Source organism: Mus caroli, unplaced genomic scaffold (genome assembly GCF_978045245.1).
Source record: "Mus caroli unplaced genomic scaffold, Mus_caroli_1 scaffold_6, whole genome shotgun sequence".
In the NCBI taxonomy this organism is placed as follows: domain Eukaryota; kingdom Metazoa; phylum Chordata; class Mammalia; order Rodentia; family Muridae; genus Mus; species Mus caroli.
The window spans coordinates 139,675,927-139,697,111 of record NW_028227261.1 but is presented as its reverse complement, the minus strand read 5'-3'; the positions used below and the strand labels follow the sequence as shown (position 1 = coordinate 139,697,111).

The following is a 21,185-nucleotide window of genomic DNA, read 5'->3' as shown; positions in this document are numbered from 1 at the left end:
CATCCCACAATCCCTTCCCCCTTTTCCCCTTTCTCCTCTAAGAGAGTGGAAACAACCCCCCCCCCCATCCCCCTCCGCCTTGGGTACAATTTCTACAAGGCTAGGTGGGTCCTTTCCTATTGAGGCCAGAGAAGGCAGCCCAGCTAGAAGATATCCCACAGACAGGCAACAGCTTTTGGGATAGCCCCTGCTCCACTTTGGCAAACACATGAAGACTGAGCTGGACATCTGCTACACATTTGTGGGGGGCCTAGGTCCAGCCTGTGTATGTTCTTTGGTTGGGGGTTCAGGAGTCCAGGTTAGTTGACTCTGTTGGTCTTTTGTGGAGTTCCTGCCCTCTTTGGGACCTGCAATTCTTCCTCCTATTCTTACTTAAGAATCCCCATGCTCCACCCACTGTTCAGCTGTGGGTGTCTGTATCTGTCAGCTGCTGGGTGGAGCCTCTCGGAGGACAGCCTTGCTAGACCCCTGTCTGCCAGGGCAGGCAGCATGTCAGTCTCATAATCTGAAGGCTTTCTTTTCAGTAACCTCACAGACTGATTTTACTTCTGATGTGTTGCAAGTCCTTTTAGGTTCGACAATGCTGTTTAGAATTAAGGACTGCAAATACATAGAAAAAAAAGGATCTTTTATTTAATATAACTCCAGAGAAGATGTTCATTGCTTAAATATCTACCAAGAATCTTAAAAAATGGAATTTCTTACTTAATAGTGAGCTGCAATTCTGAGATCACAGTAACCTTTTTTATTTATAAATTTCCCTGAGGTTCAGCTCTAGTGATTTCTTGTAGAAGTGAAAGGAGATGGAGTGAAGAAATTGAAATCTTAATTGCTGTTGGAGTAACTGCTGTAACTTTCACAATTGCAGGTCTCTTATGGGAGGAGAGAGAGCTGTCAATGCAGGCTTCCTTTGGGTAAATTCTGAGGGAGAGATGCCAAAAGTTCAGGAAGTGTCTTTCAACTGCCTTAGGGCTACAGTGATGCACAGAAAATTATAATGAAATGCCTAGAAGTGCTGGTTAGTGGAGCAATGAGGCTACAGAATCTGCTTTTCTATTCACCTGTTAGGGCAAGCTGATATCCCCTGACTTTGTCACCTCCAAGGGCATGGGTTAGAAGGACCATTTGTTCCACAAGGAAGGGAGGTTTTTTTGTCTGTTGGTTTGTTTTTGTTTTGTTTTGCTTTTGCTCCAATGTAGAGCCATTTTATAAGGATGCTGGCTCTCCAATGTAGAGCCATTTTATAAGGATGCTGGCTCTCCTCTGAGGGGACTGGTAGTGATATGTTTATTTAGTCTTAATTTACTGAAAGACAATATTATACCCAATGCACTTCAGCTCTTTGTGAGTTCACTGAACCATTCAGTAGCTATGTAGTGACTATCAGCCAGATAGGGGGCATTGTAAGAGTGCTAGGGACTGAGTTATTAACAAGCCAGACATGCTTTAGGTACATGGAGCTGACTGTCTCTTCAGTTTTAAATTTAAGCATCTCTGGTTATTCCACCACACCTCTGAAAGAGCAGATATGAACATATTTTGTCATTAAGGGCTTTTCTTGCTTGACAGACTAAAAATCATAGGTCAATCTTTGAGGTAAAATTCATAGCAGTTTGTATTTTGCATTTCACGTAATTGTTATAACTGACATTTTATTCTTAAAAAAACAAAAACAAAAACAAAAAAGACACAGGTTATTGGAGGTGAAAAGTTGACTTGGTGGTTAAGAGAATTGGCTGTTCTTCGAGAAGACCCAGGTTCAATTCCCAGTGGCTGCTCAGCACTGTCTGCAACTCCAGTCCCAAGGGATATGATGCCTCTTCTGGCCTCCTTGAGTGCCAGGCATGTATGTGATGCACAAGCATGTATGCAGACAGAACACCCATACACAAAATTATAAAATATTAATAAAACCCACTCAATTTTGTTATTTTTACTTGCATGCATGCATCTGTGTGAGTGAAGACAATGTGTATACAGGTACCCAGGGAGGCCAGAAGAGGGCATCATGTCTGTTGGAGATAGGATCACAAGAGGTTATGAATTGCCCAGTATGGGTGCTGGGAACTGTGGGTCCTCTGCAAAAGAGCAAGCGTTCTTCACTCACTGCCGAGCCATCTCTCCAGCCCACCCACCCTTCCTTCCTTCCTTGCTTGCTTCCTTCCTTCTTTTGTTTTTTGTGCATGTGTATGCATGTGTGTGTATATGTGTGTCTGACTGCACATGACTGCCCCCTTTCCTCCTTTGAGTCCCTTCGACCTCTTCCCTCTCACCCCAAACCTCCCCTTAAATTCATTGTATCTTTTTGTTATTTGTTGTATGTATGGATAAATGCACGAGAGAGAGAGAGAGAGAGAGAGAGAGAGAGAGAGAGAGAGAGAGAGAGAGAGAGAGAGAGAGAGAGAGAGAGAGAACACACACACACACACACACACACACACACACACACACTGGTAAGTACACGGTTACATACCAGCTGACCACTTGGAATAGGATGCCCAGTGAGGTCCTCACCCTGTTTCTCCTGCTTTCAGAAGCTTTCGGTGCCTGTTATTCTTTTTCCTCATGAGGCTTACTTCTGGTATTTCTGGTATATCACATGAACCTAGGCATAACTCTGTCCCCACTCAATCAAATCTAGACTCTGTCTCACAAATCAAAACTATTTCGGCAACAGTAGGAAATAGTTACGTGCGTTTGTGTGTATCTTTGAGTTATGAGATTTTTTTTTCAAAAGTTTTATTTCCATGGGTATTTAGGCTTATAAACCTGCCCCCCTTTCCCAAATATTTGAAAGAAATTGGGAAACAAAATTTGGTAAAGGAAAAGGAATGTGTTTGCAGTTTGAGCATCGATAAGGAGGGATTCTAATTCCCTTCTCATCTCACCTGTGACCATCTTGGAGTTTGTAAGAGGCCATGAACAAAGGGTGAATTTAATGGTGAGATGAGCTGATCAGTTCCTGGAGGAAGGGACCTGGACCCCGAACACTCTCACTTTTTCTGTTATGACGTCAGCTTTTTGTTTAATCCATGGCCAACGAAAATGGAATCTTAAAGATACTTCACGTTGAAGCGGGACAAACTCCAGGGTCTTTGTGGCTTATGAGATCCCTGTTTATGCCCAGAATGCCAGTGTGTGTTTGCTTGGCAGAGTCCTTTGTCCATTCCTTTTCACATGTGGGAAAAAGACATCTGTAGTCTGATGGCTGAAAGAGAAACACAAGTCTTTCTCTAGAACATCTTCTTCCCTGCTCAGGCTTCAGCACAAGATCAAGGTTAAAAGTGTGTTAGAGACTCTCATTAACTTTCTAAGACCCATATTTTCTTCTGATCATAGTCATTTTACTGCACCAGTATATATAGAAAACAAATGCACTCAACATATGCTATGTGTAAGTGATTATAATCACTGCACTTTTGTTGACCATTTTTTTCTAGTAGGGAGGGATTTTATTTGTTTGTTAATTAATTAATTAGTTAATTAATTAATTTATTTATTTATTTATTTATTCTTACTTGACAGTCTTTCTGTTGCCATATGAAACAGTGTCTGGAGAGGTGGTGACAGCACTGGGTAAACAAGAATCTACCAAGGGTCAAAACAGACAGAGAGAAAAGTTTGTTGACGTATACGTCAAGAATGGCAAGTTCTTAGAGAGCAGATGGCTGAGGGGATCGAGGTTCTAGGAGGGGATGGGGATTCTTTTTATAACAGTCGATGGGACGTTACTTGGTCTTCTCTTGTGAGCCATTTGTAGGCATCCCTATGTGCACACACAGGTGAGCATCTTAGTGTCTAATGGAATAAAATCTACAGTGTTGTCTCTCTGGGTTGGACATTTTAATAAAGTACTGGGCATCAAACTTTAAATGTCATAAATAGCTGTGATTACTCTCCAAACAGGTCATGACCCAGTTGTTACAGCATGGGGATCTCAAGCCTTCTGTCACTGCATCCATTGCCTTGTATTTTTTTGTAATCCTCCTGTCTCACCTTACCAAGTACTGGAATTACAGATTCACTAGTATACGATTTTCAGTTAGACAGAAACTACTACTGCCTGCTATCCAGATGAATGCAAAGGAATGGAGTGGATATTTTGAGTAAAGGAAATTCCCCACTTGCAGGAGACCTAAACCACCGAATTTGCGTTTATCAGTTAAGAATCATTCTCCTGGACGACACAGTTACATGCATATTTACTCTCTGCAACAAGGACAGGTCAGCTAGTGTTAACATTTAAATACAGAGGAAGTGTTTTAGTAATTTTTACTGTACATCTAAGGCTTCTATGCTCAAACTAGCCCCAGTTTCTGATTCAGTGTACAATCCTTTCAGCTGAACTCCCACCTCCATATACAGCCATCGCCAGTCCAGGAACAAGTGGTATTCCCGTGATCAACTGTCGTGTGTGCCAATCTCTAATCAACCTGGATGGTAAACTTCACCAGCATGTGGTTAAGTGCACAGTTTGCAATGAAGCTACGGTAAGTGGCAATTTCCATTAAAGAGCATGGGTCACTAACAGATGCCATATTTCTAAAGGGAGTTCTTTAGTAGTATTATTTAAGTGCCAGTGTAGTATACAAATACGGTGATCCTTTTCATTTTCTCTCCTGCCTGTCTTTCTTTTATTATATAATAAAGTCTCTACATGGTTAGGATAACACCATTAGAAAATTTCTTGCTTAATTTAAATATAGTGTTCCTTTGGTTCTTTATATATTGTGGGCATTTATATTTCTCTTCAGTATATGTCCGTTTTTATTTTAGTGCACATCTACTGGGTTTTACTGCATATGTCATCTTTATGTAGAATACTATTTATTTAATATCCATATCAGTATTCTTTCTCCTTATTTATGACGTTATTATTACTTTCTGTACCATACTGCTTGTTTGCAAGTAGCTTAGTGTTCCACTTCCTAGATATCAATGCAATGTAATTTTTAAATACTTGAAGGCTACTTTTAAAAAGCAGATCTTTAGGGCTGGAGAGATGGCTCACAGATTAAGAGCACAGACTGCTCTTCCCGAGGTCCTGAGTTTAGTTCCCAGCAACCACATGGTGGCTCATAACCATCTATAATGTGACCTTGGACCCTCTTCTGGTCTATAGAATTATATCCAGACAACACTGTATACATGGTAAATAAATCTTAAAAAAAATAGCTGATCTTTGGGAAGAATAACTAAACCTAAATCTTAATGGAATAAATTTTCTGTGGGAAGAAAAAACAATTTTTTATAGTTTAAATTAGTACCTGGTAAGAGATATACTATTTTGTTGATCTCTGTTCCTGCTTGTATAGTTAGACTTTAATTTTTTTCAGTCTGTTTTGAAATCTGCAATTAAATATGAATTGAATTTTAGTGTTTGTATTTTCTTCCAGTTTGTAAAGTTATAAATCAGTCTGCTAGTGGTCATTGTCTCTGTGAACCACAAAGCAAAGATACCAGGCTTCAGATGTTTAAAAGTTGTAACATAAAACTCTAATTCATAAAGCCATGTATTTCATTACAATTTTTTTCCAGTAAGGGATAGCCTACCACTTAGAGAAGCATATCATGATAAACAGTCATAACTACAAAGCTAGCTAGTGTGTAAGTTGATCAATGGGTAGTGAATTTAGTCAGGATCATCTTCTATTGTGCTCTTTGTAAACTTGGCAAGCAAATAAAAGGAGTAAGGCAAAAGTACTAATTTTAAAAGCCAGAACTTTGAATCTTTCCTTGGATTTAATATCTTCTCTCATTCTGCTGTATCAATCTATATGCACTTTTTTTTTTTAAAGATTTATTTATTTATTATATGTAAGTACACTGTAGCTGTCTTCAGACACTCCAGAAGAGGGTGCCAGATCTCGTTACGGATGGTTGTGAGCCACCCTGTGGTTGCTGGGATTTGAACTCTGGACCTTCGGAAGAGCAGTCGGGTGCTCTTACCCACTGAGCCATCTCACCAGCCCTATATGCACTTTTTAAAAAATTGAAACAGTGTCTTTGTGTATCTGTGTGTGTGTGTGTGTGTGTGTGTGTGTGGAGAGGGGCGTACATGTGCTTATGGAGGCCAGAGGAGGATGTTTTTCTCTTTCACTCCTGGCCTTGTTCCTTTAAGACAGTGTCTCTCACTGAAGCACATTAGCTTTGAGCTAGGCTGACTGTCTAGAGTTTCTCTCTGCCCCTGACTATCTCTGGAACCTACAGTGAGGGGTTACAGGTGTGTACAGTCATGCCTTTCCTTGCATGCAGAGGCTAGGAATTTGAATTCAGCTTCTCAGGCTTGCACAGTTAGTAGTTTTATCCATGGAGCTGTCTCCCCAGTCCCTGCAGGCTCCTCATCTTCTTACATAGCCCAGGCTATCCTCATGCTCATGATCCTCCTGCCTCAGTCCCTAGGGGCACTGGGGTTACAAGAGTATGTCACTGTGCTTGGCATTTGTTAATGAATAAGAACAACACACAAGCAAAAGTTTTGCCTTTTTTTTTTTTTTTTTTTCTTAAAACAGGATAGAGTCAGTCATTCATGAAACCTTAAGTTTCTGAAGATTTGGCAGAGTCAGTCAGTTAGTGTTTTGACCAGGGCAGTTTGCTGCTTTGGTGCCTAAAGGAAACTATGTCTTTCTTTTCATGATTATCACCTCTGACCAAGTAAAGAAATGTAAACAATTGTGAAGATGGTATCGTGCAATCAGATTGCCTTGTTTCTTAGCTCTAACCTTACAGAGAGGGAAAGGTGAACAGAAAGCGCTGAGGAGTGCCGAGCCATGTGACTGGATAATGTCTCACATGTGATGTGATCTTATGCTTTCTAGTGAAGAGCTGTGAGGCACCAGGAATGGCTTCGGAGAATCCTAGGTAGAAATGTCAGAGCTAAAGAGTGAACTAGGTTCAGGCCCAGCAGTGAGATTCCCTCCACTGTCTCAGGCTACTACCGTGATCCTTTCTGAAATCTGGCCTGAGTCTTGGTTCTCTGACAGGAAGCTGCTCTGTCTGTCAGGTTAAATGGCCCGGAGCTGCTTGTCAGCCTGAGATTCGGAGGCTGACAGATGGGAGAGTGAGTGCCAGTCTCTGCACAGTGGCTGTATTGCCGAGGCGTCGTGTCTTAAACTGTGACTTCATTAGATGAAAATAATACCAATTTCACAGGATTGCTGTGGAAACAGGAATAAAGCACCTAGGAGAGTTATTGGCAAAGCAACTTTTGTTGTTGTTATTTGAGACAGGATCTCACTGTGTAGTTCTGGCTGTCCTGGAGCTCACTCTGTAGACCAGGATGGCCCAGGACTCAGAGATCCACCGGCCTCTTCTTTCTGAGAGCTGGGATAAAGGCGTGCTCCACCACACTTACTTTTGCCAAATGATAATTTTAGAATATATGCTTGGGTTGGAGAAATGGCTCAAAGGTGAAGAGCATGTGTTGCTCTTGCAGAGGACCTGGGTTCAGTTTCTAGCACCCCTTTGGCAGCTAACAACAGGGTTGTGACTCCAGTTCCAGTGGAGTCTTTACCCTCTCAGAAGAGGGCCAGAGCCAGTGGTGCTGCACGCATGTGGTGCACAGACATCCCTTTAGGCAAAAGAGCCATACACATAAAAGAAAATTAAATAAATATGAGAACAAAACAAACAAACAAACAACATGCTCAAGGGCATGACACAAGGTGGCACTTAGAACTAGTCTCAAAATCTAACTTAGTTGCTTTGTGTTATAAGTAAAAAAAATGATGTCTAGAAGTGAGAAAATTAAAAAAAAAATGTGTGAGAATCTTTTTCATTGTCAAGCACACATTTGTTTCATGGCAAATTTTGAATAACATAGATAAATAGCAAATATGTATAAGACCAAATTCTATTTTTCTTGGTATTTTATATTCTATAGCTGTATGTATATTCTTGATGTTTGTGAATTTTAAGCATTCAGGTTTAGTAACCTGCAATATATTTAATAAATTATAGATTGTTTTTGCTAATCTTTATGGCAGTTAATTACTTAAAATATTTGGATTTTTTTTAAAAGATAAAGATTACAAAAATAATAAAATGTTTGGGCACTTTTTGATTTCTGTAGTCTTATGTAACAATATACTCATAATAACGTGGAATGCATTTAATATGCTAAGCATATCATACATTTAGCCTACTGAGCATTCCAGGTTACCAGGAGTCACTGTATAGTGTATATAGTGTGGGTCATCACCCCTGTCGATCACGTGGCTGAGAACTGTAACTTGCAGTTGATGCCCAGCTTCTTCAGAGAATCTCATAGTGCATATTGCTTTGCTAGCCCCGAAAAAATTGAACATGCTATGTCTGTTTTCTACCAAGCACAAACTTCTTTCTTTACGTCACCAAGATGTAATGATAGATAGGAATCCTTCCCAAGTGCCCAGCGTCCTCACTGCACAAGTGTTAACATTTATGCCGTAGAAAAGTTTATTTCTAAATAGATTTTACTAGGATAAATTTATCAAATGCAGAAAATTATTATTGAATCAAACTACCATGTACTCCTTTTTGCAGTTTTATTTACCTTCCTTTTTTCTCCCTTCTCTTTCTTTTGTATGTCTCTATCTTCCCTTTCTTAAGTGTATGGGAGTTTTGCTTACATGGATGTCTGTGAACCATATGTGTGCAGTGTCCATGGAGACCAGAAGAGGGAGTCAGATCCTGTAGAACTGAACTTTCAGACTTTTTATTTTTTGAATTTTTTTTTATTGGGTATTTTCTTTATTTACATTTCAAATGTTATCCCCTTTCCTGGTTTACCTCCCACAAACCCCCTATTTCATTCTGCCCTCTCCCTGCTTCTATGAGGGGGTTCTCCCACACACCCACCCAGCTATTAAAAACAATGACTTCATGAAATACTTAGGCAAATGTATGGAACTAGAAAATATCAACCTGAATGAGGTAGCCCAGTCACAAAAGATCACCATGGTATGTATTCACTGAGAAGTTGGATATTAGCCCAAAAGCTTGGAATACCCAAGATATAGACCAGATGAAGGAAGGAAGACCAAAGTGTGGGTGCTTTGGTCCTTCTAAGAAGGGGGAACAAAATACTCAAGGGAGGAAATATGGACCAAAAGTGTGGAACAGAGACTGAAGGAAAGGTCATCCAGAGATTGCAGATGGTTTTGAGCCTGGAAATTACACCCTCCCCCACCCCCACTCCACTAGCAGAGCAGCTAGTGTTCTTAACCACTGCACCATCTCCCCAGCCCCTGCATTCTTATCTTATGACCTAGTTCACATTTCCCGAACTGTCTCCCTAGCGTCTTTGGGAAGGAAACACTTCTAGTTCAGCAGTTACACCAGAATCATAGATTGCATTAAGATACTAGATTACTTTCAACATTCTTTTATCTGAAATTTTTGTCTCCTTTTGTCTTTCTATTGCTTTTGTGTTTTGACCAGAACAGGCAAGGTACTTTGTAGACTGTTTCTCGGGCTGAGATGTCTCCTCTTTTCTCATGCTTGGCCTTAGGCCATGGCCTTTGATAGGAGCACCACAGAAAACATCTGTTCTTCGTAGTGTGGCTATTCAGTTTAGCAAGCTTAAGTTCTAGTATGGCAAGAAGTGTTTTCTTCTACGCTATTTAGTCTCAGTTTAAATAATAATAAAAAATACTAGTCTTTGGAGCAACTGCAAGTTTTGAAGTTTGATGTTTCCATAAAATTAGCTAATCACTTCTATTGAGTAGTTTAAGAAAACGAATGAGCCCTCTTTGCTCTGCCTGCCACTGCTTTTGCTGAGTGTGGGTCCAATTTCTGTTTCTATGTAAATGGACAGCTATGTGATCTTATCTTCGGAACTCTAAGGAGAAGACAACCAGCATGCGCTGCCTGTTCTCCACTATGAAAAGACCCGTGTAAACTTACTTTGAAATGTGTTCTTTACTGCAAATCGTCACAGTCCTCAAACTTCAAGTGCTCACCAACCAACATCTTTGCCATGGGAAGCCATGTGCAGTGGACCCTTTCTTAGAGTCTACTTCGGTAGCACGGTTGGGCCTTCCAATTTCAAGTAATCCTTTCCTCCATAAATACAAATGATTTGTGACTTGTATATTGGTTGATTTTTCTGTGTTTGCATTTTCTTCCATTATCTAGCCAATCAAAACCCCCCCAACAGGGAAGAAATATGTTAGATGCCCTTGTAATTGTCTACTCATTTGTAAGGACACATCTCGGCGAATAGGATGTCCGAGACCCAACTGGTAAGAGACAAAGATTCATTCATTCATTCATTTGTGCATTCACCAAGTGTTTATTAAAGCTCTTTGTGTTCTAGGCTTTGTCCCAGACAGTCTTTGTCCTCAGTTATTACAAAGCATAGATTTTTCTTGTTATTGTTGTTAAAGGGATGATAGACTTAGGACTTGTCAGTCAGAATTGTTTGTAGGATATAATATTTTTTTGAATGGACAGTGGATATTTTCTTTTTAATGGGCTGTAATAAATCAGTGACTCATTGGACTTATTAAAAATAACTAGTTAGTTTACCTTTGAGATAATTAATTTTAACCCAGGCGACAATTTTTATCATGTGTCTTCTTGTATGCTATACAAGTGTCTGTATAATATATGTAATAATGCCTGGGATTGATTGCCTATGCCACATGCAATTATGCATGTCCTCACATGCAAGTCTATAAACACCTTCACTGTTTTCTTGTTCCTGAAACTTCTCTGGTCTTTTGGCCATCAAATGCATCATCTGACTGGAGAATTAAAAGGAAGCATGGACCCCACGTTCCTTTCCTTCCTTCTCTGAGTGAATAGGTATCAAGCCATGCCAGGCTTTTCGGAGAGATTTGGTTTCAGCTCAGCCCTTGGTACTTTCATGACAGACACATTTATTAATGTGGAAAAAACACTTTGTACATTCATCTTCTACCAAATTCAAGTTGTCTGTATAGATTAAGGAAAAAAAAAACAACTCTTCTCTGGTTTGAAGTTACAAAAATTTCGAAATGGCAGTTAAGTGATTCCTGGGGACTGGAACTCATGTCATAATATAGCTTGTCTTTATATGTCTATATATATTTATATATTTATATGTCTCTATATGTATTTATATATTTATATGTCTATATATGTATTTACTTTCCTTTTGAAAGATTATTAGTACTTTCTGTGATTTGGGGGTCCAGGCTTTGATACCTGATTTAGTTAGTTTACTTTCCTGTAGACTGTTTCCGGCTGAGTGTTCTGGGTTTGCCTTCGGTCTACTTGTTGGGTTAAGGAATTTGCTTGCTTTTTCTTTCCACAGTCGACGCATAATTAACCTTGGCCCCGTAATGCTCATTTCTGAAGAACAACCAGCTCAACCTGCATTGCCAATCCAGCCAGAAGGTACAAGGGTAGTGTGCGGACACTGTGGGAACACATTCCTGGTAAGTAGCTGTATGTTGGTCATAGGACACTAATCTGTACATCTAGGTCATCATGAGGACTGTTTATAGTTGTATAGTTTTATCCAAGTGTACATTGATCACAAAATTAAAATAGAATCTTATTTATGTAGCTGCTGAGTCCAGAGTTTGGCAGGGTATCAAATATCCTTTGTGAATTAGACAAAGATGCATCCAGCTTTAGTTATGTGGGTGGTTTAAGCAACTAAGTCTTACCATGCCTCTCACTGTACTTAGTGGCAAAGTACACATGTTTAACCCAGCTTTACAGCTTCTAGAAAATATAAGAATTCAAGAAAAATTCTTACACGATTTATGAAAAATGTTCTGAGTTTAAAATTTTTACTTGGAGTAAAGGAAATTAATTCTGATACCTGTGATTAGAGAAAACATTGGACAAAATCTAAAATACAAGTATTTTGATGTGAGCAATTCTAGATTTGTTGTTTTAGTACTACTAACTTCAACTCACAGTAGACTTTTAAAGAATGAATTTCATAATGACTCCCCCCATCAAGTAGGATAAGAGAGGATTTCGTCAGCTGGGCATGGTGATGTACACCTTTAATCCCAGAACTGTGGGCAGGGACGACGGGCAGGCAGATCTTTGAGTTCCAGGCCAGTCTGGTCTACAGAGTGAGTGCCAGGACAGGGAGGGTGATTTTTTTTTTTTTTTTTTTTTTTTTTTTATTCAAGATATAAGAGAAAAGAGTTAACTTTAGGTCCTTAGTGTTGAGTCTTGGCAAGGAAGCCCATGAGCGCCACCATGGGATGAACGAGCTTAACAAATGTGATGGCTTTTTCCGTTGAAGTGTTTATTGTATTAAAGCAGTTTGTATGCACATTTTCTAAATATCTAATTGGGCTTGGGACCTCCTCATCTACCTGATTACCAGCTCCTGTCCCTCAGATGCCTTCAGCTCTTCCAGCTGCTTGACTGACAGCAGTTTTCTGTGTTCAAGCTGTTCCTTTTTTCCTATTGGTCATAACTTTGCCAGATTTGAGGTGAACATTTACACTCATACCCTCTTCCTCCTGTCCTCACCCTTGTTTCCTTTCCTTATTCCCAGTGGGCTTAGGGTGTTCCTTAGTATTCCTCATGCTATATCTGATTAGAGCAATCTTGGTGTCCTTCCCCCGTCCCCCCAGCAATCTTGTTCACAGCTGAAACATGTGACATAGCCCCAATTTTATCACATGAACGTCAGTGTTTTGTTGGAACTGTAAATATGTGCCTGCTGTTTTCTGTGTGCAGGCTATTAGTTCTTTACATCATGTTTTAGATGTATAGATATATTTAATCAGATGTGTGTCAAATCTTTTATTTTAGCTCTCTGCTCCGTACCTGTCACCCTGGACCCTCCTGAAAGGTCTGTTTCAGGCTCCAGACTTGCATCACGTGTTACCTTGGCAGTTGCTGACTTTGTCCTCCTGTGAAGGGACAGGAAGTAAACTCTAATCTCTAGACCTAGTTTTTAATCTAACATCAAGTTGCATAAGAATTTAGCTATTGAACTTGAGGTTTCCAGTTGTTCCTTTTGGAAAGTTGCAGACTTTTTCCAGGGATAGATAAAGAGACTTTGACTGTTCTAATTTCAGGACCTTCCTTTTCGACCTATTCCTCTGTATTTCTCCTTGTTTTTCTTTCTCTTTCATTTTCCTCATTGATTTGAAATTTCATGAGGACATGTTCCAGGGAGAGTATTCCGTGGGCTTCTGGGATTATTTCAGATGATCTAACTAAGCTTCAATACCCAAAAGCCTTTCAAATTCTGTTTCCTTTCATGATAATCTCTTCCTCACGGCATCGTTCAGAAATACTTTTTAGGAGGTGATATTTTCCTCAATGCTTTTCTATGTTTTGTCCTCATTTTTTTTTTTTTTTATATATGTGTTTCGTTCATAGTAGAAATTTGACTCAAATGTTTATTTAAGTTCCCTTACTGGACTCTACATGTAGACAGAGGCTAGATGATTTCTTTTTCATTTTCTCCTTTTCTTTGAAAAAATTGTCATTCTTAAATACCTACAAATCTGCTGAGGCACCAGTTTCTCTGGGGAAAGCTTCTCTGATATCCTGGGAAAGTGGGAACTGGGATACAGCATTCTAGGCAATAATGGAGTGACGTCCTTACCCCTGCGTAGGCCGCAGACTTTTAACTCTGTTGATTTTAGAATAGTCCCTCCACTTTACTAAGGTCACAGGAAATTGTAAGTCACAGGCTTGTTAGCTTAGTTCCCTTTCAGAGTAAATCACTCTTCTCTTGTATATGTTGCATGAGGCATGCTTCTGGCTGTGTAGTCTGGAGAGAGTTTGCAAGGAACACCATGGTATTTGGTTGTCAGCCTTGTGATGTAGCTGACAACCGGAAATCACACATATATTTAGGAAGCTCAACTTACATTTATATACATGTGTACATTAAAATCATCACAATCAAACAAGCTAACATTTAGATAATTTTTAGTGTGTCATGAAAATAACAGTTAGACATTCACTATCTGCTTTCTTCATCATTTCAGAAGATGAGACAACGTCATTAGCTGTAATTGCATAGTAGACTGATCCTAATTCTTCTTTACCCTTCTTGAGCCACTGGGATGGTCCTGTCCTTTCTGCCTCTATGGGTTTCACTGTTTTCACTTCTGTCTATAGCCGTGATCATACAATGTTAATCTTTCCATGTCTGACTTGTTTCCTTTAATATGATATCCTTCATGTTCACTTATGTTGTCATAAAGTGGTATGATCGCCTTCCATTTTAAAGACTGAACTATCTCATTTCATGGGCATACCACCATGTCTTGATCTGTCAGTAGATTTATGAGTTGTTTCTTCATTTTGGTTACTGTGACTCAAGCCTCAGTAGGCATGGAAGTCTGATGCTCCTTGTTTTTAGCACAGCCTCCAACACCCAATTTGAAGGTATATAATAGTTCAAATACCTGACCTGCTAGACATTTCCTCAGTGGGAACCTGCCTGCTTTCTCTGGCATGTGTCTCAGCTAGTTGTTTCATTTTAGTATCTGGAAATCACTTGCTAAGATTTTGATTTCTGCTAAACACAATTTAGATGCCATTTGTACTCTGGTTTTCTTGTTGCTGTTTGTTTGTTTTTGTTTTTTTCCCCCCTGTATTTCAAGAGAGGGATTCTTTGTATAGCCTTGGCTGCCTTGGGGCACTCTCTGTAAGTCTGGCTTAGAACTCAGATCCATCTGCCTCTGCCCCCCCTAGTGCTGGGATTAACAGTAAGGATGGCCACCTCTACCTGGCTGTAGCCTTCATCTTTAAATTCACTTCATACCATTTTAGCTGTAGTTGGAGAAGGACATAGATGTTTATTCGTTCATTCAATTGTGTGCATTTCATAAGATTTCAGATTTCTCTGATCTAGGATCTTAGGATCTAAGAAATAAATCCTCTTGTTTACATTATATTTTATTGATTAGCACAGTGCATACATAAATTAGAAAATATACTTGGGATAAGTCACAGATTTCTGTTTACAATCACCTCAAATTGACTTAGTACAGATTAGCATGCTTTATAGATGTCAGCAGACATAAAGTACATTGACTTGGCTACATAAATGTTAAACACGACTGTAGCTTTTCATCTCACATGAAGAAACTGCCCTTTGAATGTGATATCATTTAAAACTCTTCAGAACAGACGTCTTCTCAACTCACTCAGGGATCGCTTTCTACGATGATCATGTGTTCTTTATATTTTATATTTTTAATCTTTCCATAGCTTATCTTTGTATCTACTGTACAAAAGAGCTAATGTAATTCATTAAAAAAATAAAGAGTGTGTGCACCAAGTTCTGAGCAGATTCCCATGAAAATCATGGCAAGCATTCTCTATTTTTGTAGAGTTTTCTAACCTAGTAGGATGGGAAAGATAATTGAGAACGCTGTGAAGTGTATTAAGAGTATGAGAGATGTTTGAATACAGAGAGTCACATAACCTAAAAGACAGGGATTATCCTAGGGTAGAAAACTGTGCAAGTGCTTTATGTAAGGTTGGCAAGATGGCTAAGCAGGTAAAGGCACTTGCTGCCAACCCTGATAAACCTAGTTTAAACCTAGAAAGCCACATGATAGAAGGAAAGAACTGATTCCCACATTGTCCTCTGGCCTCTACAATGTGAGTGCACACACACACACACACACACACACACACATACACACGTAAAATAAAAAAGAAAAAGAATTGTAAAAATGCTCATTAAAAAAGGAAGTTTTTACACTTAGATATATGGGTATCATGCAAATAAGTAAAATATTTACTTACTTACATAGATAAGTAAATAATAAAATAATATTTATTCACTTAGATATTTTGCTCTATGTAAGCCACAGCCTTATGTTTAGAGTCAAATCTTCTACTAACATGTAGGCCAGGCAACTGAGTCAGATGATCATGTTAGCCTATGTTACTCACGCAGTAACAATAATTAAAAACATAAAATGTTTATCCAGAAGAGATATTTGGTTTAAAGTACAGAATGCAAAGATGATTTGAAAACCTCTGGGAAGTTATTTTAGTAATAAGTGAGAACACTGTCAGTACTAAAAGGATGGGGATTGGTGTTGATGGTTTCAGGTTAAGGAGAGAAGCCCATCGGGGCTGGGAGCTCAGTGCTAACTTGTCACCTTTCAATAGTCAGGCTTATAATTCCCAAGTTAGGTTGGTTCAGCGTTTACTACCTGATGCTGTCTCAAGACCTGCCTGGACTTACTCACACAGTTTAGGAGAACGAGAGTTGTGTTTGCAAAGTCTATTTAATGTCATATTTATTTAGTGGGACAATCAAGTATTAGTCTACAAATAATTTCATATATTGGGAAGTGACAGACTAGAACAATAAGACTTTTTTTGTATGTACTTTGGTATTTTTCCTGTGTGTCACTGTTAACATCCGAAAGGGAGTTTTTATGTCACATGTCCAAATATTGTTTCTCATCCAAACTATTTTGAGGGAATCCTGTGGTCAGATAACAGTGACTATTTTGAAAGTCATGTTCAGAAAATAGTTTCCTAGAAGAAATAAAGTGAATATGCAGGCTTCAACTAGTCCACCAGGAATATAAAGAAATTTCTTAGCATGCAACAGAGGTTAATACGGAGTATCCTGGGCATAGGTATGCACATGTTGATAATAGGCATATTCATCCTGACCATGGCTAGTGTTCTTTTATAGAACTACCCAACATACTAAACGTGCTGAGTCACAGATAATGGGTCAGAGACACAATTCACCAAATGTGCTGAGTAACAGTTCATGGTTCAGAGACACAGCTCACTAAGTGTGCTGAGTCACAGTTCATGGTTCAGAGACACAGCTCACTAAACGTGCTGAGTCACAGTTCATCGTTCAGAGACACAGCTCACTAAGTGTGCTGAGTCACAGTTCATGGTTCAGAGACACAGCTCACTAAGTGTGCTGAGTCACAGTTCATGGTTCAGAGACACAGCTCACTAAGTGTGCTGAGTCACAGTTCATGGTTCAGAGACACAGCTCACTAAACGTGCTGAGTCACAGTTCATGGTTCAGAGACACAGCTCACTAAACGTGCTGAGTCACAGTTCATGGTTCAGAGACACAGCTCACTAAGTGTGCTGAGTCACAGTTCATGGTTCAGAGACACAGCTCACTAAGTGTGCTGAGTCACAGTTCATGGTTCAGAGACACAGCTCACTAAGTGTGCTGAGTCACAGTTCATGGTTCAGAGACACAGCTCACTAAGTGTGCTGAGTCACAGTTCATGGTTCAGAGACACAGCTCACTAAACGTGCTGAGTCACAGTTCATGGTTCAGAGACACAGCTCACTAAGTGTGCTGAGTCACAGTTCATGGTTCAGAGACACAGCTCACTAAGTGTGCTGAGTCACAGTTCATGGTTCAGAGACACAGCTCACTAAACGTGCTGAGTCACAGTTCATGGTTCAGAGACACAGCTCACTAAGTGTGCTGAGTCACAGTTCATGGTTCAGAGACACAGCTCACTAAGTGTGCTGAGTCACAGTTCATGGTTCAGAGGCATAAATCAGCAAATGTGCTGAGTCATTCTTTTGTGGCTTAAAGATCATGATGGTGAGCTGTTTATCTTGTCATGGTTCAAACTTTTCTCTGAAATGAGCCAAGCTGATAGTGTCAAACAGGGAAGATCTTCTTCACCTGAATACAGAGCAAGTGCCATAGCAGAGGGAAATGGTAATTTCAATGAAAACATATTTCCAGGTGTTTCTCATTGTCTGTTATATCCATTAAAATATATTTTAGTGGGGTGATATTAAGTGACCAATTTTATGCAATAAAGTCTTACTTATGAGCTTTCTTAGTTGAAAAATGTGTCATGGGGCCCCTGAGTTTATCTGTTTAGTAGAATGGGTTAGAAATAAATACGATACCACCAAATGTTTAAAATGATTTAGTTTTAGAGAAGTTGCTTTTAGTTTTTTGTTTTTTTGACAGAAGTGAGATTTTCTGTTTTTAAAACAAGAACCTGGTCGTTTAACTGGATTTGCCATGGAGAGCAATAACCTTTCTTTACCATTCTCCTCGCCTCTGGAGCCAGAATGACAAAGGGCTGGCTTCCCCACCAGCTTCCCCACCAGAATCATGGGAAGAAATGCTAGTAAAGAGACAGATTCTCCTGTACAGCACAAAAGAGAACGGGTGACATCTCTCTATAGAGACTATAGGACTGAGTCGGGGCAGAGACAGAGGCAAAGGAAGGGAATGGAAGGTCTAAGGTCACTCCAGATTGGAGTTTACCTGGAAAGCACTCCGCTCACAAAAGGGGTTACCAATTTTGTCAGGAGAAAGGCCTACAGTAACATAGACATGTCTGTGATAGATAAGTACCTCTTCTGACAACATATATCAAACTTGGAGCCAGTGTCTACCTCATGCCCTTTCCCAACCACCATTGGCAAAAGCTGAGTCAGCACTATAAGAAGCCAACCAGAGCCATACAGATGAGAGTCCGTAGTAAGACCACAGCCATATGGGCATAGGTGCCAATCTATAGCTTCTCTAAAGATGTAGTTGTGGGAACTCAGTGATATGGAACTTGAGGGACTGAGGATGTGGCTGTGAGTATGGGGATGCATAAGGCATTGGTGATCCTGGTCTAGTTACCATACATCCTGTTTTTAATTAATGAAGAGTAGCATCTAGTGAGCTGAGATGAGGAGAGGTGCAGACAAGTGACTTTAATACCTGCCTTCTGATCCTAGATTGTGCTCTTCTAGCTCACGGATGTGTGCCAGCGATGGCTAAGCTGCAGCAGGGCAGCGTGTGTATGAGATTGGGGAGGGTCGGCATGCACACCAGACAGTGCTTCATAGCGTCTCATGATGGAACAGCACACACACACACCACTAGGCATCAGAAAGATGCTCCCTTCAGCACCTAGGAGCAGGGAGGACTCAGGTCAGAGCAGGGCTGAGTCTTCATTAGGGAGGCAGGGATGCTGTGTTTTGGATTCAGGGTTTCCTGCAGGTGTCATACCCTAGCTAGGTACTACCTGAAATGACCAAGATGCCAGAAAAAAAAAAAAGGATTTTTTTTTCGGCCAGAATTTCAAGATTGAACAATATTATTTTAAGAGTACAGTCATAGCATTTTAGATAGGGAGATTGTACAAAGTCAAATTCTTTGCAAAATAAATTTTTATCCAATTAAATAGATACCCACAAAATCAACCCCAGCCATAACATCTTTTCCTGTTTGAGTTTGCTGCAGAGACTATACTTGGAGGTGACACCACCACCATTTGTGTCAGGTTGATGAACATATAATTTACCTCTTTCACAATCAGTTGTCATGTTTGTTATCAATGAATTTGCCAAGATTAGCTTACACTAAAAATGTTCACTATAATATAATAATGCTGAGATAGAAAGTCCACTTTGGCTGGTCCCCTAAAATTCACATTCTGCAATGTGTCAACCTTGAGTCTTGGGTTTTGAGTTACCCTTGACCTAAGGGTTTTGTAATAGTCTCTTTTGGGCTATATTGTTGTTTGAATTACAAAATTCACGTATGAAGAGCTGTTTATAAATACAATCTCAAATGTATCTCAAAACATCAAATCTCAAAACATCAAATTCTGTATAAATTACTGAAAATTCACAAGTAGAAATTGACCACCTAGAATCTTTTAACAAAAATTAACTTTTATATGGGAAACTTGTTTTGACAGAAAACTAATGACATATTTATCTCCCTGTGGAACTATGAAAGTAATATAATATTATCTTATTTAAAGCAAAATGAACAGTTAGAAAGCCTGTTGGGGTATCACAGTGACCCCATGGTCCCATGTCTATTCTACATCGATTGGAACTCAGAGCGACAACCACACCCTGCTAGAAAGCCATCTAAAAATACTTTCTTCCATGAAGTAAAGATTTATCTTAGATTTACAGGATCTTTCTTTGAAGGACTTTACCCTAAGATCAGTATGTTATTTTAAGTATCTGGATGAAATATCTATGAGAAAGGTAACATGCTCTATGACTGCATTTACTGGTAGATGGGGGAGAAAATTGTACCGTAGGATTAATGTGTTTTGGTTACATTTTATAAGCAATGAGGGAGCAAGACCCAGTTCCCTGGTTCTAGTTCTGTCAGCATCTCATTTGGTTTGTTTATTATGTGTGCCGTGACTTCTCACACAAGTGGAACAGAAAATTTAAAACAGTTACAAATCAGAGTATTCAAGTATTTACGACTTGGTCCTCGGGGCTTAGAGGAAAATAAAATTTGAAGGTAGATGATATACTTTAGTACAAGAACCCAGGGGAGAGAGTGCATGATCTTCTCCTTGTGAGGCAGATTTGGGTGGTGTCGGAGCCCTGTGAGAGTCATGGGAACCGGTTCAGCCTGGAATCCCAAATGTGTTCCAGGGGATGAGAGAACTGTTGGAGGGGAAAAAAAAAAACAAACAAACAAACTATGGAACCACGAGAAGGTGATTGATGGCTGTGTCGTGTTCCCTGGTGGCTTTTAGACTAAAGTAAACAGGTCTCCGATTGGCTGGTTTTCAGTTGTTATTCTTTTCAAATCCTTCTCTCTTATTTATTTTACAGTGGATGGAACTGAGGTTCAACACTCTGGCAAAATGCCCACACTGCAAAAAAATGTAAGTTCTCTGCTGGAAATAACATTGAGAAGTACTTGGGAGCGATCAGAAGAGCTTGGAGGTTTTGCTTATGTAGATTTGCTGTTTAAGGCACGTCATGAACTGAATGCTTACTCATCATCCTCAAGACAAAGCCAAGACATCTTTAAGCTGACATATTCCAGTTTGAAATGAAAATAATTGGGCTTAGTTATTGTTCTTTAAAGGGAAATCCATTTTTGGGAGAGGAAAATTAAATTGTCAAGTTACCTGGAGAGTTTTCCAATGTTATCGAGGATTATAATCTTTTGCAATTAATCTGTAAAAAGCATTGTAATCAAGGAGAAAAAGGTATATTGCTTGTGAGCCTGTAACTGATGGTTAGTTTTTCTGCTTTCTTCCTAATGAGATTATTACTCTGACAAGTTTATGTAATTGCCTGATTTAGCTATCCAGTCTATTTATCTGTGTTTCTGACTGGTCCGCCTAGGGAAAATAACAAAAAACTAGATGAACATGGAAAACCACAAAAGATACATTGATTAAAAATACTTTATGGAATATGTGTTGGGGATTCTGAGGACCAAGGACTTTCTAAGCAGAACTCAGAGGGGTCAGTCATACTCA

General features: G+C 39.5%; 1 protein-coding gene across 1 annotated transcript in view; it reads left to right on the top strand.

Annotated features, from left to right (window-relative positions):
* Pip4p2 (phosphatidylinositol-4,5-bisphosphate 4-phosphatase 2) overlaps positions 1–21,185 on the top strand; it is a 54,882-nt gene that overhangs the window by 21,505 nt on the left and 12,192 nt on the right. The window contains exons 2-5 of the mRNA XM_021160242.3: positions 4,342–4,490; positions 10,117–10,223; positions 11,279–11,402; positions 20,527–20,579. Coding sequence (XP_021015901.1) covers positions 4,342–4,490; positions 10,117–10,223; positions 11,279–11,402; positions 20,527–20,579 — 433 coding nt within the window. The remainder of the gene's footprint in view (positions 1–4,341; positions 4,491–10,116; positions 10,224–11,278; positions 11,403–20,526; positions 20,580–21,185) is intronic.